Source organism: Pleurodeles waltl, chromosome 7 (assembly GCF_031143425.1).
Source record: "Pleurodeles waltl isolate 20211129_DDA chromosome 7, aPleWal1.hap1.20221129, whole genome shotgun sequence".
NCBI classification, from domain to species: Eukaryota; Metazoa; Chordata; class Amphibia; order Caudata; family Salamandridae; genus Pleurodeles; species Pleurodeles waltl.
This window is the reverse complement of record NC_090446.1, coordinates 854,143,785-854,165,214: the sequence shown is the minus strand read 5'-3', so window position 1 is coordinate 854,165,214 and position 21,430 is coordinate 854,143,785. Positions and strand designations below refer to the sequence as shown.

General features: G+C 47.4%; 1 protein-coding gene across 1 annotated transcript in view; it reads left to right on the top strand.

The window, feature by feature from the left end:
* Positions 1–21,430, top strand: part of GABRA1 (gamma-aminobutyric acid type A receptor subunit alpha1) — a 514,965-nt gene that overhangs the window by 332,440 nt on the left and 161,095 nt on the right. The window contains exon 6 of the mRNA XM_069199368.1: positions 21,346–21,428. Coding sequence (XP_069055469.1) covers positions 21,346–21,428 — 83 coding nt within the window. The remainder of the gene's footprint in view (positions 1–21,345; positions 21,429–21,430) is intronic.

The window sequence follows — 21,430 nt, the reverse complement described above, 5'->3', positions numbered from 1 at the left end:
GGAAGAGGATAGTGACTTGGAGGAAAATTCCCCCCTACCAGTCCTATCTAGGGAGAACAGGGTCCCTCAAACCCTGACTCCAAAAATAATAGTCAGAGAAGCTGGTTCCCTCACAGGAGAGACCAACACCTCTGAAATCACTGAGGATAACCCCAGTGAAGAGGACATCCAGTTAGCCAGGATGGCCAAAAGATTGGCTTTGGAAAGACAGATCCTAGGCATAGAGAGGGAAAGACAAGAGATGGGCCTAGGACCCATCAATGGTGGCAGCAACATAAATAGGGTCAGAGATTCTCCTGACATGTTGAAAATCCCTAAAGGGATTGTAACTAAATATGAAGATGGTGATGACATCACCAAATGGTTCACAGCTTTTGAGAGGGCTTGTGTAACCAGAAAAGTGAACAGATCTCACTGGGGTGCTCTCCTTTGGGAAATGTTCACAGGAAAGTGTAGGGATAGACTCCTCACACTCTCTGGACAAGATGCAGAATCTTATGACCTCATGAAGGGTACCCTGATTGAGGGCTTTGGATTCTCCACTGAGGAGTATAGGATTAGATTCAGGGGGGCTCAAAAATCCTCGAGCCAGACCTGGGTTGACTTTGTAGACTACTCAGTGAAAACACTAGATGGTTGGATTCAAGGCAGTGGTGTAAGTAATTATGATGGGCTGTACAATTTATTTGTGAAAGAGCACCTATTGAGTAATTGTTTCAATGATAAACTGCATCAGCATCTGGTAGACCTAGGACCAATTTCTCCCCAAGAATTGGGAAAGAAGGCGGACCATTGGGTCAAGACAAGGGTGTCCAAGACTTCAACAGGGGGTGACCAAAAGAAAGGGGTCACAAAGACTCCCCAGGGGAAGGGTGATGAGACAACCAAAACTAAAAATAGTAAAGAGTCTTCTACAGGCCCCCAAAAACCTGCACAGGAGGGTGGGCCCAGAGCCTCTTCACAAAACAATGGGTACAAGGGTAAAAACTTTGATCCCAAAAAGGCCTGGTGTCATAGCTGTAAACAGCATGGACACCAAACTGGAGACAAGGCCTGTCCCAAGAAAGGTTCCACTCCAAACTCCCATCCAGGTAACACTGGTATGGCTAGTCTCCAAGTGGGATCAACAGTGTGCCCAGAGCAAATCAGGGTCCACACTGAAGCTACTCTAGTTTCTGAGGGTGGGGTGGATTTAGCCACACTAGCTGTCTGGCCGCCTAACATGCAAAAATACAGACAGCAACTCTTAATTAATGGGACTAGAATAGAGGGCCTGAGGGATACAGGTGCCAGTGTCACCATGGTGACAGAGAAACTGGTTTCCCCTGGCCAATACCTGACTGGAAAAACTTACACAGTCACCAACGCTGACAATCAGAGAAAAGTACATCCCATGGCAATGGTTACTTTAGAATGGGGAGGGGTCAATGGCCTGAAACAGGTGGTGGTCTCCTCAAATATCCCAGTGGACTGTCTGCTTGGAAATGACCTGGAGTCCTCAGCATGGGCTGAGGTAGAACTAAAAACCCATACAGCAATGCTGGGTATCCCTGAACTGGTGTGTGTGAAAACAAGAGCACAATGCAAGGCACAGGGTGAACAAGTAGAGCTGGAGTCTGGAAGAATGGCCCAGCCTACCAAGAGAACAGGAAAGTCAGTTGGGAAACCAACTGCAACACAGCAAAAGAAAGGGAACCTCTCTTCTCAGGAAGAAGTTCTGCCCTCTGAGGGAACTGAGCCTTTGGAGCTTGAACCTTATCAGGTTGAGCTCTTAGGCCCAGGGGGACCCTCAAGGGAGGAGCTGTGTAAGGGACAAGAAACCTGTCCCTCTCTTGAAGGCCTTAGGCAGCAAGCTGCTGAAGAGTCCAAGGGCAAGAAAAATGGAACACATAGGGTCTATTGGGAAGATGGACTCCTGTACACTGAGGACAGAGACCCCAAACCTGGTGCCACTAGGAGAGTGGTAGTGCCTCAGCTGTTCAGAGAGTTCATCCTAACATTGGCCCATGACATTCCCCTTGCTGGACATTTGGGACAAACCAAGACGTGGAAGAGGTTAGTCAACCACTTCTACTGGCCCAATATGTCCAACATGGTCAAGGAGTTTTGCCTCTCCTGCCCCACCTGTCAAGCCAGTGGTAAGACAGGTGGGCACCCAAAGGCCCCCCTCATTCCACTTCCAGTGGTAGGGGTCCCCTTTGAAAGAGTGGGTGTGGACATAGTTGGTCCACTGGAACCTCCCACAGCCTCAGGAAATATGTATATCCTGGTAGTAGTGGATCATGCTACCAGGTATCCTGAAGCTATTCCCCTTAGGTCGACTACTGCCCCTGCAGTAGCCAAGGCCCTCATTGGTATCTTTACCAGAGTGGGTTTCCCTAAGGAGGTGGTGTCTGACAGAGGTACCAACTTCATGTCAGCATACCTGAAACATATGTGGAATGAGTGTGGAGTGACTTATAAATTCACTACACCTTACCATCCACAAACTAATGGCTTAGTTGAGAGATTCAACAAGACATTAAAGGGCATGATCATGGGGCTCCCAGAAAAACTCAAAAGGAGATGGGATGTCCTCTTGCCATGTCTGCTTTTCGCTTACAGAGAGGTGCCACAGAAGGGAGTAGGATTCTCACCCTTTGAACTTCTGTTTGGTCATCCTGTAAGGGGACCACTTGCTCTTGTTAAAGAAGGCTGGGAGAGACCTCTCCATGAGCCTAAACAAGACATAGTGGACTATGTACTTGGCCTTCGCTCTAGAATGGCAGAGTACATGGAAAAGGCAACTAAAAACCTTGAGGCCAGCCAACAGCTCCAGAAGTTTTGGTATGACCAAAAGGCTGCACTGGTTGAGTCCCAACCAGGGCAGAAAGTCTGGGTTCTGGAGCCTGTGGCTCCCAGGGCACTCCAGGACAAATGGAGTGGCCCTTACCCAGTGCTAGAAAGGAAGAGTCAGGTCACCTACCTGGTGGACCTGGGCACAAGCAGGAGCCCCAAGAGGGTGATCCATGTGAACCGCCTTAAGCTCTTCCATGACAGGGCTGATGTGAATCTGTTGATGGTAACAGATGAGGATCAGGAGGCAGAGAGTGAACCTCTCCCTGATCTTCTGTCATCAGACCCAAAAGATGGCACAGTAGATGGAGTGATCTACTCAGACACCCTCTCTGGCCAACAGCAAGCTGATTGTAGGAGAGTCCTACAACAGTTTCCTGAACTCTTCTCCTTAACCCCTGGTCAGACACACCTGTGTACCCATGATGTGGACACAGGAGACAGCATGCCTGTCAAGAACAAAATCTTTAGACAACCTGACCATGTTAAGGAAAGCATCAAGGTGGAAGTCCACAAGATGCTGGAATTGGGAGTAATTGAGCGCTCTGACAGCCCCTGGGCTAGCCCAGTGGTCTTAGTCCCCAAACCTCACACCAAAGATGGAAAGAAAGAGATGAGGTTTTGTGTGGACTACAGAGGGCTCAATTCTGTCACCAAGACAGATGCTCATCCAATTCCAAGAGCTGATGAGCTCATAGATAAATTAGGTGCTGCCAAATTCTTAAGTACCTTTGACTTGACAGCAGGGTACTGGCAAATAAAAATGGCACCTGGAGCAAAAGAGAAAACAGCATTCTCCACACCTGATGGGCATTATCAGTTTACTGTTATGCCCTTTGGTTTAAAGAATGCCCCTGCCACCTTCCAAAGGTTGGTGAATCAAGTCCTTGCTGGCTTGGAGTCCTTCAGCACAGCTTATCTTGATGATATTGCTGTCTTTAGCTCCACCTGGCAGGATCACCTGGTCCACCTGAAGAAGGTTTTGAAGGCTCTGCAATCTGCAGGCCTCTCTATCAAGGCATCCATACGCCAGATAGGGCAGGGAACTGTGGTTTACTTGGGCCACCTTGTAGGTGGAGGCCAAGTTCAGCCACTCCAACCCAAGATCCAGACTATTCTGGACTGGGTAGCTCCAAAAACCCAGACTCAAGTCAGGGCATTCCTTGGCTTGACTGGGTATTACAGGAGGTTTGTGAAGGGATATGGATCCATTGTGACAGCCCTCACTGAACTCACCTCCAAGAAAATGCCCAAGAAAGTGAACTGGACTGTGGAATGCCAACAGGCCTTTGACACCCTGAAACAAGCAATGTGCTCAGCACCAGTTCTAAAAGCTCCAGATTATTCTAAGCAGTTCATTGTGCAGACTGATGCCTCTGAACATGGGATAGGGGCAGTTTTGTCCCAAACAAATGATGATGGCCTTGACCAGCCTGTTGCTTTCATTAGCAGGAGGTTACTCCCCAGGGAGCAGCGTTGGAGTGCCATTGAGAGGGAGGCCTTTGCTGTGGTTTGGTCCCTGAAGAAGCTGAGACCATACCTCTTTGGGACTCACTTCCTAGTTCAAACTGACCACAGACCTCTCAAATGGCTGATGCAAATGAAAGGTGAAAATCCTAAACTGTTGAGGTGGTCCATCTCCCTACAGGGAATGGACTTTATAGTGGAACGCAGACCTGGGACTGCCCATGCCAATGCAGATGGCCTTTCCAGGTTCTTCCACTTAGAAAATGAAGACTCTCTTGGGAAAGGTTAGTCTCATCCTCTTTCGTTTGGGGGGGGGGGTTGTGTAAGGAAATGCCTCCTTGGCATGGTTGCCCCCTGACTTTTTGCCTTTGCTGATGCTATGTTTACAATTGAAAGTGTGCTGAGGCCTGCTAACCAGGCCCCAGCACCAGTGTTCTTTCCCTAACCTGTACTTTTGTATCCACAATTGGCAGACCCTGGCATCCAGATAAGTCCCTTGTAACTGGTACTTCTAGTACCAAGGGCCCTGATGCCAAGGAAGGTCTCTAAGGGCTGCAGCATGTCTTATGCCACCCTGGAGACCTCTCACTCAGCACAGACACACTGCTTGCCAGCTTGTGTGTGCTAGTGAGGACAAAACGAGTAAGTCGACATGGCACTCCCCTCAGGGTGCCATGCCAGCCTCTCACTGCCTATGCAGTATAGGTAAGACACCCCTCTAGCAGGCCTTACAGCCCTAAGGCAGGGTGCACTATACCATAGGTGAGGGTACCAGTGCATGAGCATGGTACCCCTACAGTGTCTAAACAAAACCTTAGACATTGTAAGTGCAGGGTAGCCATAAGAGTATATGGTCTGGGAGTTTGTCAAACACGAACTCCACAGCACCATAATGGCTACACTGAAAACTGGGAAGTTTGGTATCAAACTTCTCAGCACAATAAATGCACACTGATGCCAGTGTACATTTTATTGTAAAATACACCTGAAACTTAACCGACTGTCTGTGTAGGCTGACTAGTTCCAGCAGCCTGCCACACCAGAGACATGTTGCTGGCCCCATGGGGAGAGTGCCTTTGTCACTCTGAGGCCAGTAACAAAGCCTGCACTGGGTGGAGATGCTAACACCTCCCCCAGGCAGGAGCTGTGACACCTGGCGGTGAGCCTCAAAGGCTCACCCCTTTGTCACAGCCCAGCAGGGCACTCCAGCTTAGTGGAGTTGCCCGCCCCCTCCGGCCACGGCCCCCACTTTTGGCGGCAAGGCTGGAGGGAACAAAGAAAGCAACAAGGAGGAGTCACTGGCCAGTCAGGACAGCCCCTAAGGTGTCCTGAGCTGAGGTGACTCTGACTTTTAGAAATCCTCCATCTTGCAGATGGAGGATTCCCCCAATAGGGTTAGGATTGTGACCCCCTCCCCTTGGGAGGAGGCACAAAGAGGGTGTACCCACCCTCAGGGCTAGTAGCCATTGGCTACTAACCCCCCCAGACCTAAACACGCCCTTAAATTGAGTATTTAAGGGCTACCCTGAACCCTAGAAAATTAGATTCCTGCAACTACAAGAAGAAGGACTGCCTAGCTGAAAACCCCTGCAGAGGAAGACCAGAAGACGACAACTGCCTTGGCTCCAGAAACTCACCGGCCTGTCTCCTGCCTTCCAAAGATCCTGCTCCAGCGACGCCTTCCAAAGGGACCAGCGACCTCGACATCCTCTGAGGACTGCCCCTGCTTCGAAAAGACAAGAAACTCCCGAGGACAGCGGACCTGCTCCAAGAAAGGCGGCAACTTTGTTTCCAGCAGCCTTGAAAGAACCCTGCAAGCTCCCCGCAAGAAGCGTGAGACTTGCAACACTGCACCCGGCGACCCCGACTCGGCTGGTGGAGATCCAACACCTCAGGAGGGACCCCAGGACTACTCTGATACTGTGAGTACCAAAACCTGTCCCCCCTGAGCCCCCTCAGCGCCGCCTGCAGAGGGAATCCCGAGGCTTCCCCTGACCGCGACTCTTTGAATCCTAAGTCCCGACGCCTGGGAGAGACCCTGCACCCGCAGCCCCCAAGACCTGAAGGACCGGACTTTCACTGAAGAAGTGACCCCCAGGAGTCCCTCTCCCTTGCCCAAGTGGAGGTTTCCCCGAGGAACCCCCCCCTTGCCTGCCTGCAGCGCTGAAGAGATCCCGAGATCTCTCATAGACTAACATTGCGAACCCGACGCTTGTTTCTACACTGCACCCGGCCGCCCCCGCGCCGCTAAGGGTGAAATTTCTGTGTGGGCTTGTGTCCCCCCCGGTGCCCTACAAAACCCCCCTGGTCTGCCCTCCGAAGACGCGGGTACTTACCTGCAAACAGACCGGAACCGGGGCACCCCCTTCTCTCCATTCTAGCCTAATGTGTTTTGGGCACCACTTTGAACTCTGCACCTGACCGGCCCTGAGCTGCTGGTGTGGTGACTTTGGGGTTGCTCTGAACCCCCAACGGTGGGCTACCTTGGACCAAGAACTGAACCCTGTAAGTGTCCTACTTACCTGGTAAAACTAACAAAAACTTACCTCCCCCAGGAACTGTGAAAATTGCACTGTGTCCACTTTTAAAACAGCTATTTGTCAATAACTTGAAAAGTATACATGCAATTTTTATGATTTAAAGTTCCTAATGTACTTACCTGCAATACCTTTCAAACAAGATATTACATGTTAAATTTGAACCTGTGGTTCTTAAAATAAACTAAGAAAAGATATTTTTCTATACAAAAACCTATTGGCTGGATTTGTCTCTGAGTGTGTGTACCTCATTTATTGTCTATGTGTATGTACAACAAATGCTTAACACTACTCCTTGGATAAGCCTACTGCTCGACCACACTACCACAAAATAGAGCATTAGTATTATCTATTTTTACCACTATTTTACCTCTAAGGGGAACCCTTGGACTCTGTGCATGCTATTCCTTACTTTGAAATAGCACATACAGAGCCAACTTCCTACACCGTTCAAATCAAAATTACATTGGAGAAAATTCTCCTCATTACCTGCCTATATAAATTGCAATTTATATATCAATTCAAAGGACACAAATTGACTAGTCACCCAAAACACGAGAGCCACAGTAAGTAGTGCTAAACTTCATTACCAAACAAAGGCATCAAAACCCACAACAAGTGCCGTAAAACGGCTCTTACCAATCACAGGGTGTCCAGGTTCCAACTGCCAAGTTCTAAAATCAACCAAATGGTCACTGCATGACAAATGAACAAAAAGGATCTTAGTGGAGGACCGCCGCCACCTGGATGGTCAAGTCAGAAGAAAGAGAAAAACGCCGTGGTTGCCAAGACTCGGGTCTCCTCAGGCATTGATCGTCCGCAGCGAGATCCCAATCCTTCGTCGCGACCAATCCGTTGGGCGTCCGAGTCACCGATGAGTCCCTGTTCGGGTGCCAATTTGTTGAAGTAAGCCTCAACAAGGCCTACTAGTGCAAGGGGTTCACTCTTCTCTGCACTAAGTCCTCAGACCACATAGGAAGAAGTTGGCACAGAAACTGAAATAAAAGACAAAAGTTTATTAAACCTCATGAGGTGGTACTACAGTTCAAACAGCACCCTTCGGTAATGTTTGAAGTAGCACACTGAACTGAGAGAGCATGGTCCTTTTATACCCACGCAGGGGCTAAAAGGAGGTGGTACAATTATAGAAGCAAGACTTCTATACATATAAGGTCATGTGGAAATGCACAGTCGACAGGTAGGAGGGGCTAACAGTTTTCAAGGACTAACAGCTGCAGACCTTACTGGGCATGTGCGAAAGTGGGAGATGCTAAATATAACTTGTCACTAGGCAGATTTTCAAGAGTAGTTAACAGAAAGGTAGGACAGAGCACATGGTGAGCACATGGCAGTATGTGGCAGAGAAAATGGCTGCCATGAATACAAAATGGTTTCCGCAAAATGTTCAAAATAGTTGCTAAATACAAGATGTCTTCTGCTAATGCTTAATCTAATCGCTGCTAAACTACAACACTAGCATAGTAATTAGATTTCTAATATATCTTTTAAGAATGGAAATAATTTTACTCTACAGGAGGAGAGTTGGATACCAAAATCAATAAGGCCCTTTCAACAAAATAAGGGGATCTAAAACTCACCACCACATAATCATCGTCTTTCTTCTCCCAATACATTGAACACACTGTACCATAATAAATCCCTCCAAACAATCCTTCGTCCTTCCCAGTCTGTTCCCCCAGCCAGTGCCTAACTTTATTTCGATAGCTGTCTCCATCACTCTTGTTGATCCTTGTGGAAGAGTAGAACGTCTTTATAATGAGTACATATGGGTTGGCTTCACGGAGTGATTGGAGGCAATTGCCATTATCAGGTTCTTCCTGGTTATGCTAGATGCAGGGGTGCCTTCCACAAGGGTGGAGGAGCGTCGCCCCCACCTCCAGCAGCTTCAAACCTTTTCCCAAAAAACTGTAATAAACTGCATTTACTATTGTTTTTTGGGAAAAGGGGTGGGGGCTGCGGGGTGCCCGGCCACCTCGGGCCGGCCAAACACACTTGCGCACAGGGCTCTCTCCAGCCCAGCAACACAGTTGCTGAGCTGGAGAGAGCCTGCACAGGCTCCCCGTCTGCCTGTGAATTCCGTGGCTGGGTTCTCCGAGCCAATCCTAATGCTGCTCTACGCAGTGTCAGGATTGGCGCAGGGCAGGCTGGGAGCCTGTGGCTGACTGCAGCAAGAAGACAGAGGAGTGGAGCTGCACACGGCTGTAAGGTAAGTGTTTTAAAAAAAAAAAAAATAATAATTTAATCCCTCGCCCCACTTTGTGCCGCCCCAATCTTTCTGCTTCACGTGAGCCGCGACTGGCTAGACGCAAGGGCGGGGAGTTGCTTTAATCATGTTTTTTTTGTTGTGCAAACAGAACCCCTTTGTTCTCTTCGAGATCGTCTAGTGAGGGCAGGCGTGCAACTAATTTGATGCATATTACCTCTAAATTTATTCTCCTTCACGTGGTCCTTGAAATCGGTTAGCTCTCTAGCTTTAGTTGAGCAAATGAAAATTATTAATTTAGGAGCCAAACATTCCCTAACGGTGTACTCCAGGCGTCAAGTTTGGTAGCAATGGTGTTAACAGACTCCTTTACCAGAACGTCTAATAAATGACTGGTAACTATTGTTATCCAAGGCCTTCTCAGGTTGCCACCTTAAGTTGTCTACCTCTGCCATCGGGCCGTGATACCTTGAGTTAAGTTACGTTTACCAGGAGGTTTAAAGTGCGTGACCACTTATGTTTTACTTTTTTTGCAAGTTACGCGGGTGCTCGGTTTGGATTACTTTTCGTTAAGGCCAAATAATCATGAGCTGAGGCTTGTTCAGTTGCCCACGAATCGCTCCTGACACATGACAGCCAAACTTGATGCATCTATAGTGCCAGCTACTGACAATGATGAGGAAGAGCTACAGTCATATGGCACTACAGCGGGGCATAAATAATGACTGTCTCGGTGGCTGCACATTGTTTGGTGTTTATTCTCTCCTCAACATTGCTGATTTGTTTGTTCATCATGCCTGGCAAATTTGTTAGAAGTGTTAAGATACTTTTTGCTGAAGAGCTGTCCTTACACCCTGATGAAGGAGCTGGTTTTTGCTTCTCCAACTTCAGAATGACAGACTAGGTGAGGAAGTGATAGACGAAAACGGGGTGACCCCTTCAGGGTCTGATTGGCTCAGACAGGTCCGTCTAGGACTGTTCTTCACTTGTTCACAGCCCGGGCACGTCCTGCACTGTGGGGCAGGAATGCGCTTGATTTAGCACCAGCAACGGAATCCTGCTTTGTCCTCTCTGTGGTTCGCACAAGTGGAGTCTGGGACAGCATGCACTCAATGTACCCCTAGACGGATGAGCTCCACATAAATTTCTCATAATATGATAATAAACACATTTCTTCAAATAAATAATATGGACAGATATTTGTAGTACCTTTGTCTGGTGCTAGATGTCCCTATGGATATTCTGCAAAAGAAGCAAGACTGTAGTACTATTCACCATTACTTTGTGTCCCTACAGTTTTTCTATACAGAGAAGCAATGTAGCAGAATTACTGTTCCCTTGAGAGAGGTCCCTTTAGTCGCTTTAAATTAACAGGAAGGCTGCATTAAAATTACCACTACTCCTGGCTTTGCAGTAGTTTGACAGAGAAGCAGTACCACTGACCATTATTAAACTTCATTTCAAATGATTGCATGAAATAGTAGACCATTACAGACGCAAAGTGGCATTACATGTACTAAACTGCAGTCTTGCTTTCCAACGAAAATCAAGAGGTTAAGCACTCATAATACAATATAATAAATAAACCAAAATCTAGAAACTCCTTTCTAACACTTTAGTCAAAGGGATGTTATGTTTATAACAGGAATCCTAAGAATGGATCATTTTCACCGGGTTATGGTGAGAAAGGTAACCGTAATTAACCTGATGAAATCAGAATTTACTTCAACATTATTTAATGTGCTTTAATCGAAGGTACTGTGCTAACCAATCCTACCACAAAAGGTAGCTAGCAAAGCCTTCACCCATTTTTCACACTAACCCTGAAAATCAAGAGTACACAGAGCCCACCGCTTAGGCCTTCAGTGGTATGCGGTGAGGACTGAGGCTAGGGTGTAGCGTAGGCCTTCAGCCACTTTAGGACCTAGCCAATGTATCTCCAAAACCAGTTGGTAAGCCCTTTGTGCATGCACTGCTGTTTTGGCAGATAAGGAAAGCTGAGGACGGCAGTCCCATATTTTGCGGATTTACTAACACCTGCGAGTCAACACAGCTAACTGCGCACTACCTTTGACTGTGTACTGATCCCCCATTTCCATAGACCCACGTTCCTGTGCGGTGGAGTCTGGGATCATGCGCGGCCTTGGCCACATCCTGCAGTCAACCTCCATAATGAGTTAGTCAGCTGCACCCAGCCAAACGCAATGTGCAACTGATCTGTGGACAAGGTCTCTATGTACTGCATCCAACATTCCTGTGTGATTTAAAAAAGAAAAAAAAACACTACTTTCACCCTCTTTTACTGCCCCTGCCTTGATGTTTCTGCCAAATGCTTAACGCTACGCTCTATGTGATATTGTGTGGATCCACCCAATGACACTCAAATGAGTACCAAATCGAAGGTTTTAATGGTCCCCATCTAATTTTAACTTTTCGCTGCTTGGATATCACTATTCTACCCTTGAGATGACGCAGTAAGCAGTGGCGTAACACTAAATGCCCCCACCCACCACACACAGAGAATGTAAATAGGGACCCATGAAACGCCCATATGTCACAGATACCCCTTGATCTGAATGGGAATGAGCACCGCCAGGACGTTTGAGTATCCGCTGCTGGGGTGTGCGTTACACCCTTGAGAGTAGCTGTTTCCAATGTCCTTGCAGTTTATCTAAATGAAGCAAAGTTATTAGGAAATAAGTGCTCTTTTGACCCTTTTTCAACTTTCCTTTTCTTGACAGATCTGCACATTAACAGACATACCAAGGGAAAATACAGATGCTGAGATTTATCACATGTTGTTAATCTTTTAATTAATCTACAAATACACATTTGCATATTTATAAATCACAATTTGATTATACGATCGTGATTTTTAAAGATATGATTCTATTTCAAATATTAAGATTCTCACGTTCGAAAATGGCAATTTTCCAAAAATACTTTTTCCAAGCTGAAGAGCTTTGTACTCCCTAAGCTTAAGTATCACTCATCATGAACACCATCCAAATTTGTAATTTCAGTTTGAAAATCGCAATTTCAAGGTGGCGGCAGAAACGAAAACAGATTGGAACCTTTTACATGCAGCTGTTATTTTGTTTGTCCTCTGAATGGAAATTAACACGAGATAATACACGTTAGGGACCACTCGTTGATGGATGGTCTTCCTGAATCAAGTGGTGTAGCATACTGAAACTTTTCATTAATTCCGTCGAGTTTCATCAAACAGCACAACGATATTCAAGACTAAAAAGTATTTTTGTATATGAGGAGGGCATTAGAACCATACCCACAGGGTCTCTTTGCATGCTCTGTAACATAAAAACATACATATTACTGGGCAAAATTAAAGAGGTAGAGTCAGAAAAGCTTTGTGTTACTAGTAACTGATTCATGTTTCTGTAGAAAAGCTTGCAGGCACTTAGCATGTTTAGATTACAATTGGTATTCCGAGTTTCATTCACGTCTATCAAATAAGGATGAGACAAAAAGGGGTGCGCAAAGTGTGCATATGATAGTCATAAAAACTATTTTTAAATCAATGATAACTTTGGCTTTTATTAACACATTTGTGTGAAAATTGGTAGGCATTTAGGAAGCTCAATCTGGCTTTAGAGGCATTCATGCAAATATGAGAATGTGGGGAGGAAACTATATAGAGCCCAACTTACCTCAGGATTGTGAGGTGTTCACTACTAGCTCTACTTGGCTTGGTAAGTGTGGTATGGGCCTTTCTGCTGCTGGTAATAATGACACACACACGTTTCACTTGCCAGTAAAGGGGAAAACTGCGTCAGAACAGCCACGTCTTTATTTATAGCTTCTGTCCGCGCTCTGCCCGGACGCGCTGGACAGGATACAAAGTATAGGAGAGTCCGAATGGCTCTCCTGACGGCTCTCTACATCGCTCCCATGTTTTGCTCCACACAGAAGGGACATGTTTGCATATACGGATAATCAACAACCAAACAACGGACCTCAAGACTGGAGTGTGAAAGAAAAGGTAAAGAAAAAGAGAAAAGAAACAAAAAACCAGAAAAGTTTACTAATCGTGCAAAATGTCAATCTGGCTCAAACCCAACCGTCTGCCTGTAAACATCTCAGCTCTCCAGATCTCTGGAAACGTCCTCCTGCAGCCAACACCTGACACCACCAGGATCCAGTCTATGAATGGTGACACTGTACTACAGTTCAGGATTGATCAGCTTTGCAGACAAAATCTCTCAGCTGACTGTTGGGTGCTGGGTTGGGATGTAAGCAATACTTAGTGCTTCGAGCGAGCAATCCTCCCCGTCCTGGATCATCAACCGGCAAGTCCACCACAGTAGGTACCGGCCCTGGAACACTCACAACTTCTTCATTTCCGCTCGGCGAGACACCAGTCGAGTCCTCCACGTCTCCTTCTTCAGAGAGGGCCAGACCTCCCACTTTGCGGAAATGCAACACGTTTCTCGTGACCCTCTGTCTGCCTCGGGCAGCCGTTTTCATTGTACCATGAATGCCGATGACTTTCCACACCTCAGGTTCGAACGTGTTCTGAACTTTCCTCTTGCCTGATGATTTTTCACTACCACCCGGTCACCTTCCTGAAACTCACGATGCCTTGTTCACCGTTTTTCATTGGCTTTCTGATTAATAACTTCTCAACGCCTCTGAGTAGCTTTCACGTCTAATGCAGGTGGCTTCCAGTGAGGACCAGTCGGAATACAGTCTTGTGGTGAGACTTTGAACATCAAAGCTGCTGGAGCACACCCAGTGGTACTATGGGGTGTCTGGCGATAGGCACTCAGAAACTGCTGTAGACATTGCTCCCCCTCTTCTCTTTGTTCCACACCTATCCTAAGGGCTCGATTCAAGGTCCGCATGAATCTTTCAACATCGCAGTTTGACTGAGGCCAGTACGGCATGATCTTGCGGTGGCGTATGGCCAAACCATCAAGGAAAGAGTGAAATTCTTGTCCCTGAAACGGTGGCCCATTGTCTGTCCTGACCTCGTCAGGGGAGCCCAAATAACGCAAATGTCTTTTGAAGCACTGGCCGCACATTTTCAAACGCAGTAGAGGATATGACTTCGACCACAGGAAATTTGGTATAGGAGTCTATCAGGACAACTGTCAGCCGCCCATCAGGGAAACTCCCAAAGTCCAAGCTTACTTTTGCCCATGGCTTTAGACTGGCAGGTTCAGTAATGATTGGGCAGCTGGGCAGTTCCGCAGCGGTGATAATACAGGAGTGACACTTTCCCACCATTTCATCAACTTGGCAGTCCATGCTAGGGAACCACACCTTGGCACGCAATCAAGCCTTTGTTTTTGCAGCACCTTGGTGCCCCTGGTGTGCTAACTCTATCACTCTAGTCCACAAGCACTGAGGGAGTACGATCCTCCTTCCCCTCAAGACCAGTCCTTAGCTGCCAGTAGACAGCTCATCACGCACCTTCCACATTCCTTGCATCGCCACTTTGTTTTCTGGGTTCGATAGCTTCGGTTTTTTTAGGAAGTGCTTCCATTTCCTGTGAGCTAACGTCTCCTTAACCTGTTTCAGTACCTCATCTTCCTTAGTGGCATTCACAATGTCCGCTGTGAGAAGAGCATTGGGACATGCAGATTGTACAACCATACTAACAAAAACTGCTGTGTTCTCTTCATCTTGTTCTTGATATGCATCAAGTGTTTTTGGGGACGGGTGACAAGATAAGTAATCCACTGGGTTGTTTACCCCTGGCCGATAAACGACGGTGAATCGGTAAGGTTGAAGCAGAACAGTCCACCGTTCAATTCGAGGAGGTGCAAAAAGTGGGCTTCCTGCAAATAGTGACACCAAGGGTTTGTGATCGGTCACCACTTGGAATTCATGCCCGTAGAGATAAAAATGCAAGTGCTTGCAGGCCCATCGAATCACCAAGGCTTCCCGCTCGATCCGAGTGTACCGTGTTTCAACTGCTGACAGCGCCCTACTGGCATATGCAACCGGAATCCACTCCTAATACCTTTGTTCCTGGAGAAGAACGGCTCCCAGCCCCACAGGGCTCGCGTCTACCACCACTTCCGTTCGCTTGAGAGGGTTAAAGTAAACCATGGTTGACTTGTCCAGCAGCGCCGCTTTGATGTCCTCAAACGCCTTGTTAGCGGCCGGGCTCCACTCCGAGTGATGTTGTCCTTTAGTGAGCTGCCGAAGAGGGTCAGCCATTGTGGCGAGCTGAGGTATGAATCTTCCACAGTACGTTGCCATTCCCAAGAAACTCCGTACCTCAGTGGGACTTTGTGGAATTGGGGCTTCACGAATGGCCTCTGCCTTGCGTGGGTCTACTTGTAAACCATCTTTTGAAAAGATATAACCAAAAAATTCTACAGATGTTTGATAGAACGCACACTTTTTCTTGTGAAGCATCAGCCCCGCTTCCGACAGCCTTTGCAACGTAGCCCTCAGATGGCGATGGTGTTCATCTCTTGCCTTGGAATGTATTAAGATGTTATCACTTAAATTGATCACCCCCGGCAGCCCTGACAAAGTCTATCTGATAGCATTCTGGAACACTTCAGCCGCAGAGGACACTCCGAAGCTTAGCCTCCGGAATCGTCGGAGTCCCACGTGTTGAGAAAGTGGTGATGTTTCTGCTATCGAGGTCCAGCTCCAGCTGGTGGTAGCCAGGGTTGAGATTCAGTTTTGAAAACCACTGTGCCCCATTCAAGTCGGCTATAATGTCATCCATCGTGGGTGTTATGTGTCTCTCCCTCCAGATGGTTTTGTTGGGTATGCATATGTCAATACAGAGGCGAATTGCCCCGGGCTGTTGGGCTTCGGTGCTATCACCAAAGGCGAAACTGAAGGCGTCGGCCCCTCTACCTTTTTTATGACTCCCTGCTCCTCGAGCAACTGCAGCTCCTTTTCCACTGATGGTCGCAGATGAAACGGCACCCGATGATGTCTCAGAGCGACCGGAGCAACACTTGGGTCTATGTGGAGTTTGATACGTTTCCCTTTCAACCATCCCAGCTCCTCAAAAAGTTTTCGAAATTCACTGATGAGGCGTTCGACGTGAGAGTCATATACTTGGCGGGCAAAGAACACCAACTCCAAGTCCTCTGCAGTATGACATCCCAACAGGGTGCCTCGATCCCCGGTTACCACCAAAAACCTTGCTTGTGTCGAACGCCTTCCGCTGGTTACTGACACCTCCACCGTGCCTTTCAGAGGAAGGGGCTCCCGTCCTCCATAGTTGTATATCTTGGTGGTCATTGGGGTGAGGGACGGTGTAGGAGTTATCTGTTGGAATAGGGTCTCATCCATTACATTGACTGACGCCCCTGTGTCAATAAGTACTGAGGCTAGCGTGCCGTTGACTTGTACGTTACTCATGGGAGGGGGAACGCTTCTTTTGTTGACTCCCACCGGTGAATGAGATCACAAAGATGTCTTCCTCCTCATCTTCCTCAAAGACGGGTGTTCCAGATGCTGCATTTTCCCTCAACTCTTCATTCTCTTTGGTTACACTCCTCACCTTGAAATCCTTTCCATTTTGGTCTCCTTGCTTGTTCCTTCCGGACCTACACACCTTTGCAAAATGATTGCCTTTGCCGCAGCGATTACAAGATTTTCCCTTTGCCGGGCACCCCATTGTTGATTTGTGGTCATACCCGCAGCTCCCACAAACACGTTCACCGGGTCTAAAGGGGTTTGGTCTGCGCCCTGGTGTTAGGCTTGCCTGAATGGCGTCTACTTGCTCTTCTTTTACCTGGACTGGACGTGTGGATGAAGCTGCTGCCAACGACTGTCCTCGCACCACCGCCATGGCATCTGCCCGAACCGCTGATAGTTCATGAGAGCGTGCAAGGATCAGAATTTCGTCGAGGGAGATACCTTGCTGGCATAGAATGAGTTTTCTTAGAGCATTAGACCGGCACCCCTGGATAATCTGGGCTCTGATCTCTTCCTGCTGGTTGAGTCCTACGCACGAGCTTGCTAGTTTTCTCAGTCTCGCGTAAAACATGTCCATTGACTCAACCTCCGTTTGTTGCGCCTGTCGAAGTTTGAAGCGCTCATACTCTGAGTTCAGTTGGGGGTCAAAGTGCTTATTGAGAGCTGTTACAGCCACATCAAAATCAGATTTATCGCCGGTGTCTGGGAGTGAATCAAACAACTCTTGCAACTCATCTCCATCCATCAGCAACATGAGTGACCTGCGCACCGCTCTATCCGTTTCCCTTGTGGCACAGAAATAGTTGTCTAGGCGGTTTAACCATAGGCGCCATCTTGGCGCCGCTGTGGCCGGATCAATCAGTTGGCTGAACGAGGGTAACGCTGTGACTGAGGAGTGAACACTGTTGTTTGGATGTGCAGGGAGCTGGGGATTTTCTTGTGGTGGCGCATTCATGTTGTCCCTCTCTGTGTGTACTATTTGGTTGGTTGCAGCTCTTGTGTGGATCTATACATTTATGTCTCTTTTTTTCAGTGTTTTCTTTCCTCTTCTTTTCAGGGCACTTTTGGGTTGTTATTATGTTTTTTTTTTCAGTGCACCTTCTTTTTGTTTTTTATTTTTTCTCTCTCTGGCCTTCTACGCTGTAGCCCTTCCTTTCTGGGCGTCGTTTATCTTCTTTTATTTTACTTTTTTCTATTACACCGTGGAGGGACACACTTCTATCTCTGGGCCTCTGCCTGCCGGGAGTGCAATCAGTGCTTCTTGTTGCCGCTGCTTGGCAACAGTCACCCAAGTCTCCGAGCAATCACCAGCTGCAGTGTGGTGCTTCTCCACCAGCGCACTCATAGGCCGGGGCTCGCGGGGCGGGGCTCACCTTTCTGGCCCAGAGGGCCTCTTTCTCCACACAGCATGCTGGCCGGGGGCCCATCCCAATGGCCGGAACACCTCGCCTCCTCCGTCAGCGTGTCAAGACCGCGTCTCGAGAACCACTGCGGCACGGACCGGACACCACCAGGCAAGCGCTCGCACCTTGGGACTCAGCGTGGCCCTCCCGTATGAGGTGAGACGGTGGCACTTTCTTCTGCGGCACTTCCAACACTACCCTCTTTGTGGTTGGGGGGGCACTCTTCCCAGTACCTACCTCAGTCAGCGTGGCAAGCGCGAAGGAGATGGCTACACCCACCGCTAACACCGGCGTCGCTGGGGTGTGTGTTATCTCGGTTTTGTTCTTCGGGTGTTTTATTTTTTCTTGCTGCCCTGCTGCTTATTTCAGGGTGCTGGTGGCCTGTGCGAGTAACTGTGATCCTGCTTGTCGACAATGTGGTATGGGCCTTCCTGCTGCTGGTAATAATGACACACACACGTTTCGCTTGCTAGTAAAGGGGAAAACTGCGTCAGAGCAGCCCCGTCTTTATTTATAGCTTCTGTCCGTGGTCCGCTCGGACGCGCTGGACAGGATACAAAGTATAGGAGAGTCCGGATGGCTCTCCTGACGGCTCTCTACATCAAGGAGAGGTAGAAGCATTTATTAGCCCCCTGACGTGTTCAAAGGTAGGGCATTTTTGATAGTTCACGGATTTGCCCAAGAAAGGAGAATTTGTTAGCTCCATCTGTACTGTCCTAAAGGGTGGGGATATTTTGTGCCTTCCCCATAGGCAGGCCATAAAATATGGAAGCCCCAAGGATAGCAAAGGTGTTAGAAATTGGTTTGCTGGTTGACTGGCGTGCAAGCCCTGTTCAAACATCTACCACAATCCTAGTCAGGGCAAGATATAAGCAAACCCCAAATGCTGAACTCCCTGGTAGCTTGGCATAGAGCAGTCAGGCTTAACTTCGAGGCAATCTGTACAATATTCATGCAACACTTCAACCAGTAAAACAGTGAAAACACCATACAAAAAGATCCCACACTATGCTAGAAAACTAAAGCTTAATTTCATAAATAAAAAAAAAATAAAAAAATCCAATTAATAGAACCAGAGTTAGGAATGTTTAAAGAATAAACTGTAAAGTAGAGCCTAAGGCCCGTATTTATACTTTTTTAGCGCTGCGTTTGCTTCGCTTTTTGATGCAAAAACGGCGCAAACCTACAAAATACAATTGTATTTTGCAAGTTTGCGCCGCATTTGCGTCAAAAAATGACACAAATGCGGCGCTAAAAAAGTATAAATATGGGCCTAAAAGCCTAAAGCACTAACCACGAAAAAAAGTGCAGGCCAGCTGCAATGGAGTGTGGGTCAGATATAGTCCCCTATTAGTCCAGCTGGAAGTTTAACTTCTCATGCTTTGCGCCAAGACTGCTGTTCGCATTGGAGAGGGTCTCAAAGAACAACGAGAAGGTCATGGGCAGTGGTTGACGTGGCGTAGAGAGTAGGCCAGGTATTGCAGACGGGAAGGCTGGAGCTTTGCAGTGGTGGTCTTCCATGGGGATCGGATCAATGCTTGCTCTGCGAAGAGAAAGGCTGGTGGCAGCTCCAGTTGAACTTCAGTGTGAGCGGCGCAGTTCCGGTGCAAACAGGCCCACTCGCTGTCACGAAGAGACCAAAAGCTTTATTTCAAGAGCCCTGGAGCCACACCAAGTATCTAGGACTTAAAAGGCATGACTTGGAGGTCCAGGATCTCACTGCAGCTGGGTCCAGGAGCTGGTTGGGGATCCTTTTATGTCCCTGAGGCTCAGATCAGGAGGTCAGCAGAATGGCCCTTTGAGTCACTCTGGGGCCTGGGTTCAAGATGAAGTTGTAGGTCCACTCTCTCTTCCCCAGGTAAGTGGACAGTATACTGCAGGTAAGCACAGCAGGGCAGTAGTTTCTTCGGAGCAGCAGTACAGCAGAGTGGCAGTCCTTGTAGAAGAACAGCAGTCCTTCTTCCTGGCAGAATATCCACAGGTCGAGAAGTGTAATGAATAGTTGGTGTCTGATGACCTTCTTTTATGCACAGTTGTGTCTTTGAAGTGGGGAGAAGTTCTAGACGCATGCTTTTGAAGTGCATAGGTGCCTCGTCTTCCTCCAGACTTACAATAGAGGGTATGCAGCCCTTTGTGCGGTGGCAGGACACAACCTATTCAAGTGTAAATGGGGCTGTGCCATGCTTCTCCCTTCCATCCTGCCAGTGATGCCCGAAGCCAGTCACACCTAAGCTCCCATTGTGTGCAGCTTTCCAGGAATTATACTCAAAGCCCAACTGTCACCCACATCCCATCATGTGACCCAGAGAAAGGCAGAGGGCACCAAGTGGCTAAGACAAGAAACTGCTAACTTTCTAGAGGACAAAGTTTCAGAATTGTAGTTACAACATAAGATTCTAAATTAGGATTCTAGACACACCAAAGAAGAACTGCTTATTTGTTCCTATTTGGCACTTACACTATAATATGTAATAAGGCAACTCCACTGTTATCCTATGGAAGAGAAAAGCCTTCCAATAGTGAAAAATTATTTAAGAGCTGGGCATGTAAAGCTTAACAGTGCATGACCTACTTTTTAACTACATTGCACCCTACCATTTGGGCTCGCCAGGGGCTACCCAAGGGGAGATTTATATTTTTTTGAAAGGTAGGTTCGGGCATAACAAAAGGCTTACTTTGCCAGGTCACAATAGTAGTTTAAAAATGCACACACAGGTTGCAATGGCAGGCTTGAGACGTCTTTAAAGCAACACCTAAGTGGGTGGCACAATCAGTGCTGCAGACCGACTAGTAGCATTTAGTTTACAGGCCCTGGACATATGTAGTGCCTTTCTCCTAGAGACTTGTAAGTGAATTAAGTATGCATATTGAGTATCTGCCAGTTCTACCATATCTTAAGGAGAGAGCACAAGCACTTTAGCATAGGTTAGCAGTGGTAAAGTGCACAGAGTCCTGAAGGCAACAGCATAAAATTCTGCAAAAAATGGAGGAATGAAGGCAAAAGGTTTGCGGGTGACCCTGTTGAGAGGGCCAAGTCCAACAGAAGGTCAATCAAGACACAATTATATAAATGGGTCACAGGAAGGTTTATTATCCAGAATTAAATTGGCATTTAAGGAAATCAGTTTTCTAAAACAGCCATTAAGGCAGATGACTGACTGAATCTGTTGCGTACATATTGACATTTAAGAGCCAAACACCTTTTGAGACCTGCCTCATTTCCTTCTAGGCAAGTGAAACGAGGTTGCTCAAATGGAAAAGGATGTGGAGTTTATGTCTTAGCACTGGCTTGTATCATGAGTACTACAGAAACTTTGCATTTATATTTGCTGAATTTGTGTGGTGTGACACCTAGATTTCAGGTTAAAAAAATTTGGAGTTCAGTTAATTTACAGATTTTGCCTTCTTGAACATACATGCAACTACCTGCTAATTTATGTTACTTATCAATTTATTACAGATTGACTGTGAGAGCGGAATGTCCAATGCATTTAGAAGACTTTCCAATGGATGCACATGCTTGCCCCTTGAAATTTGGAAGCTGT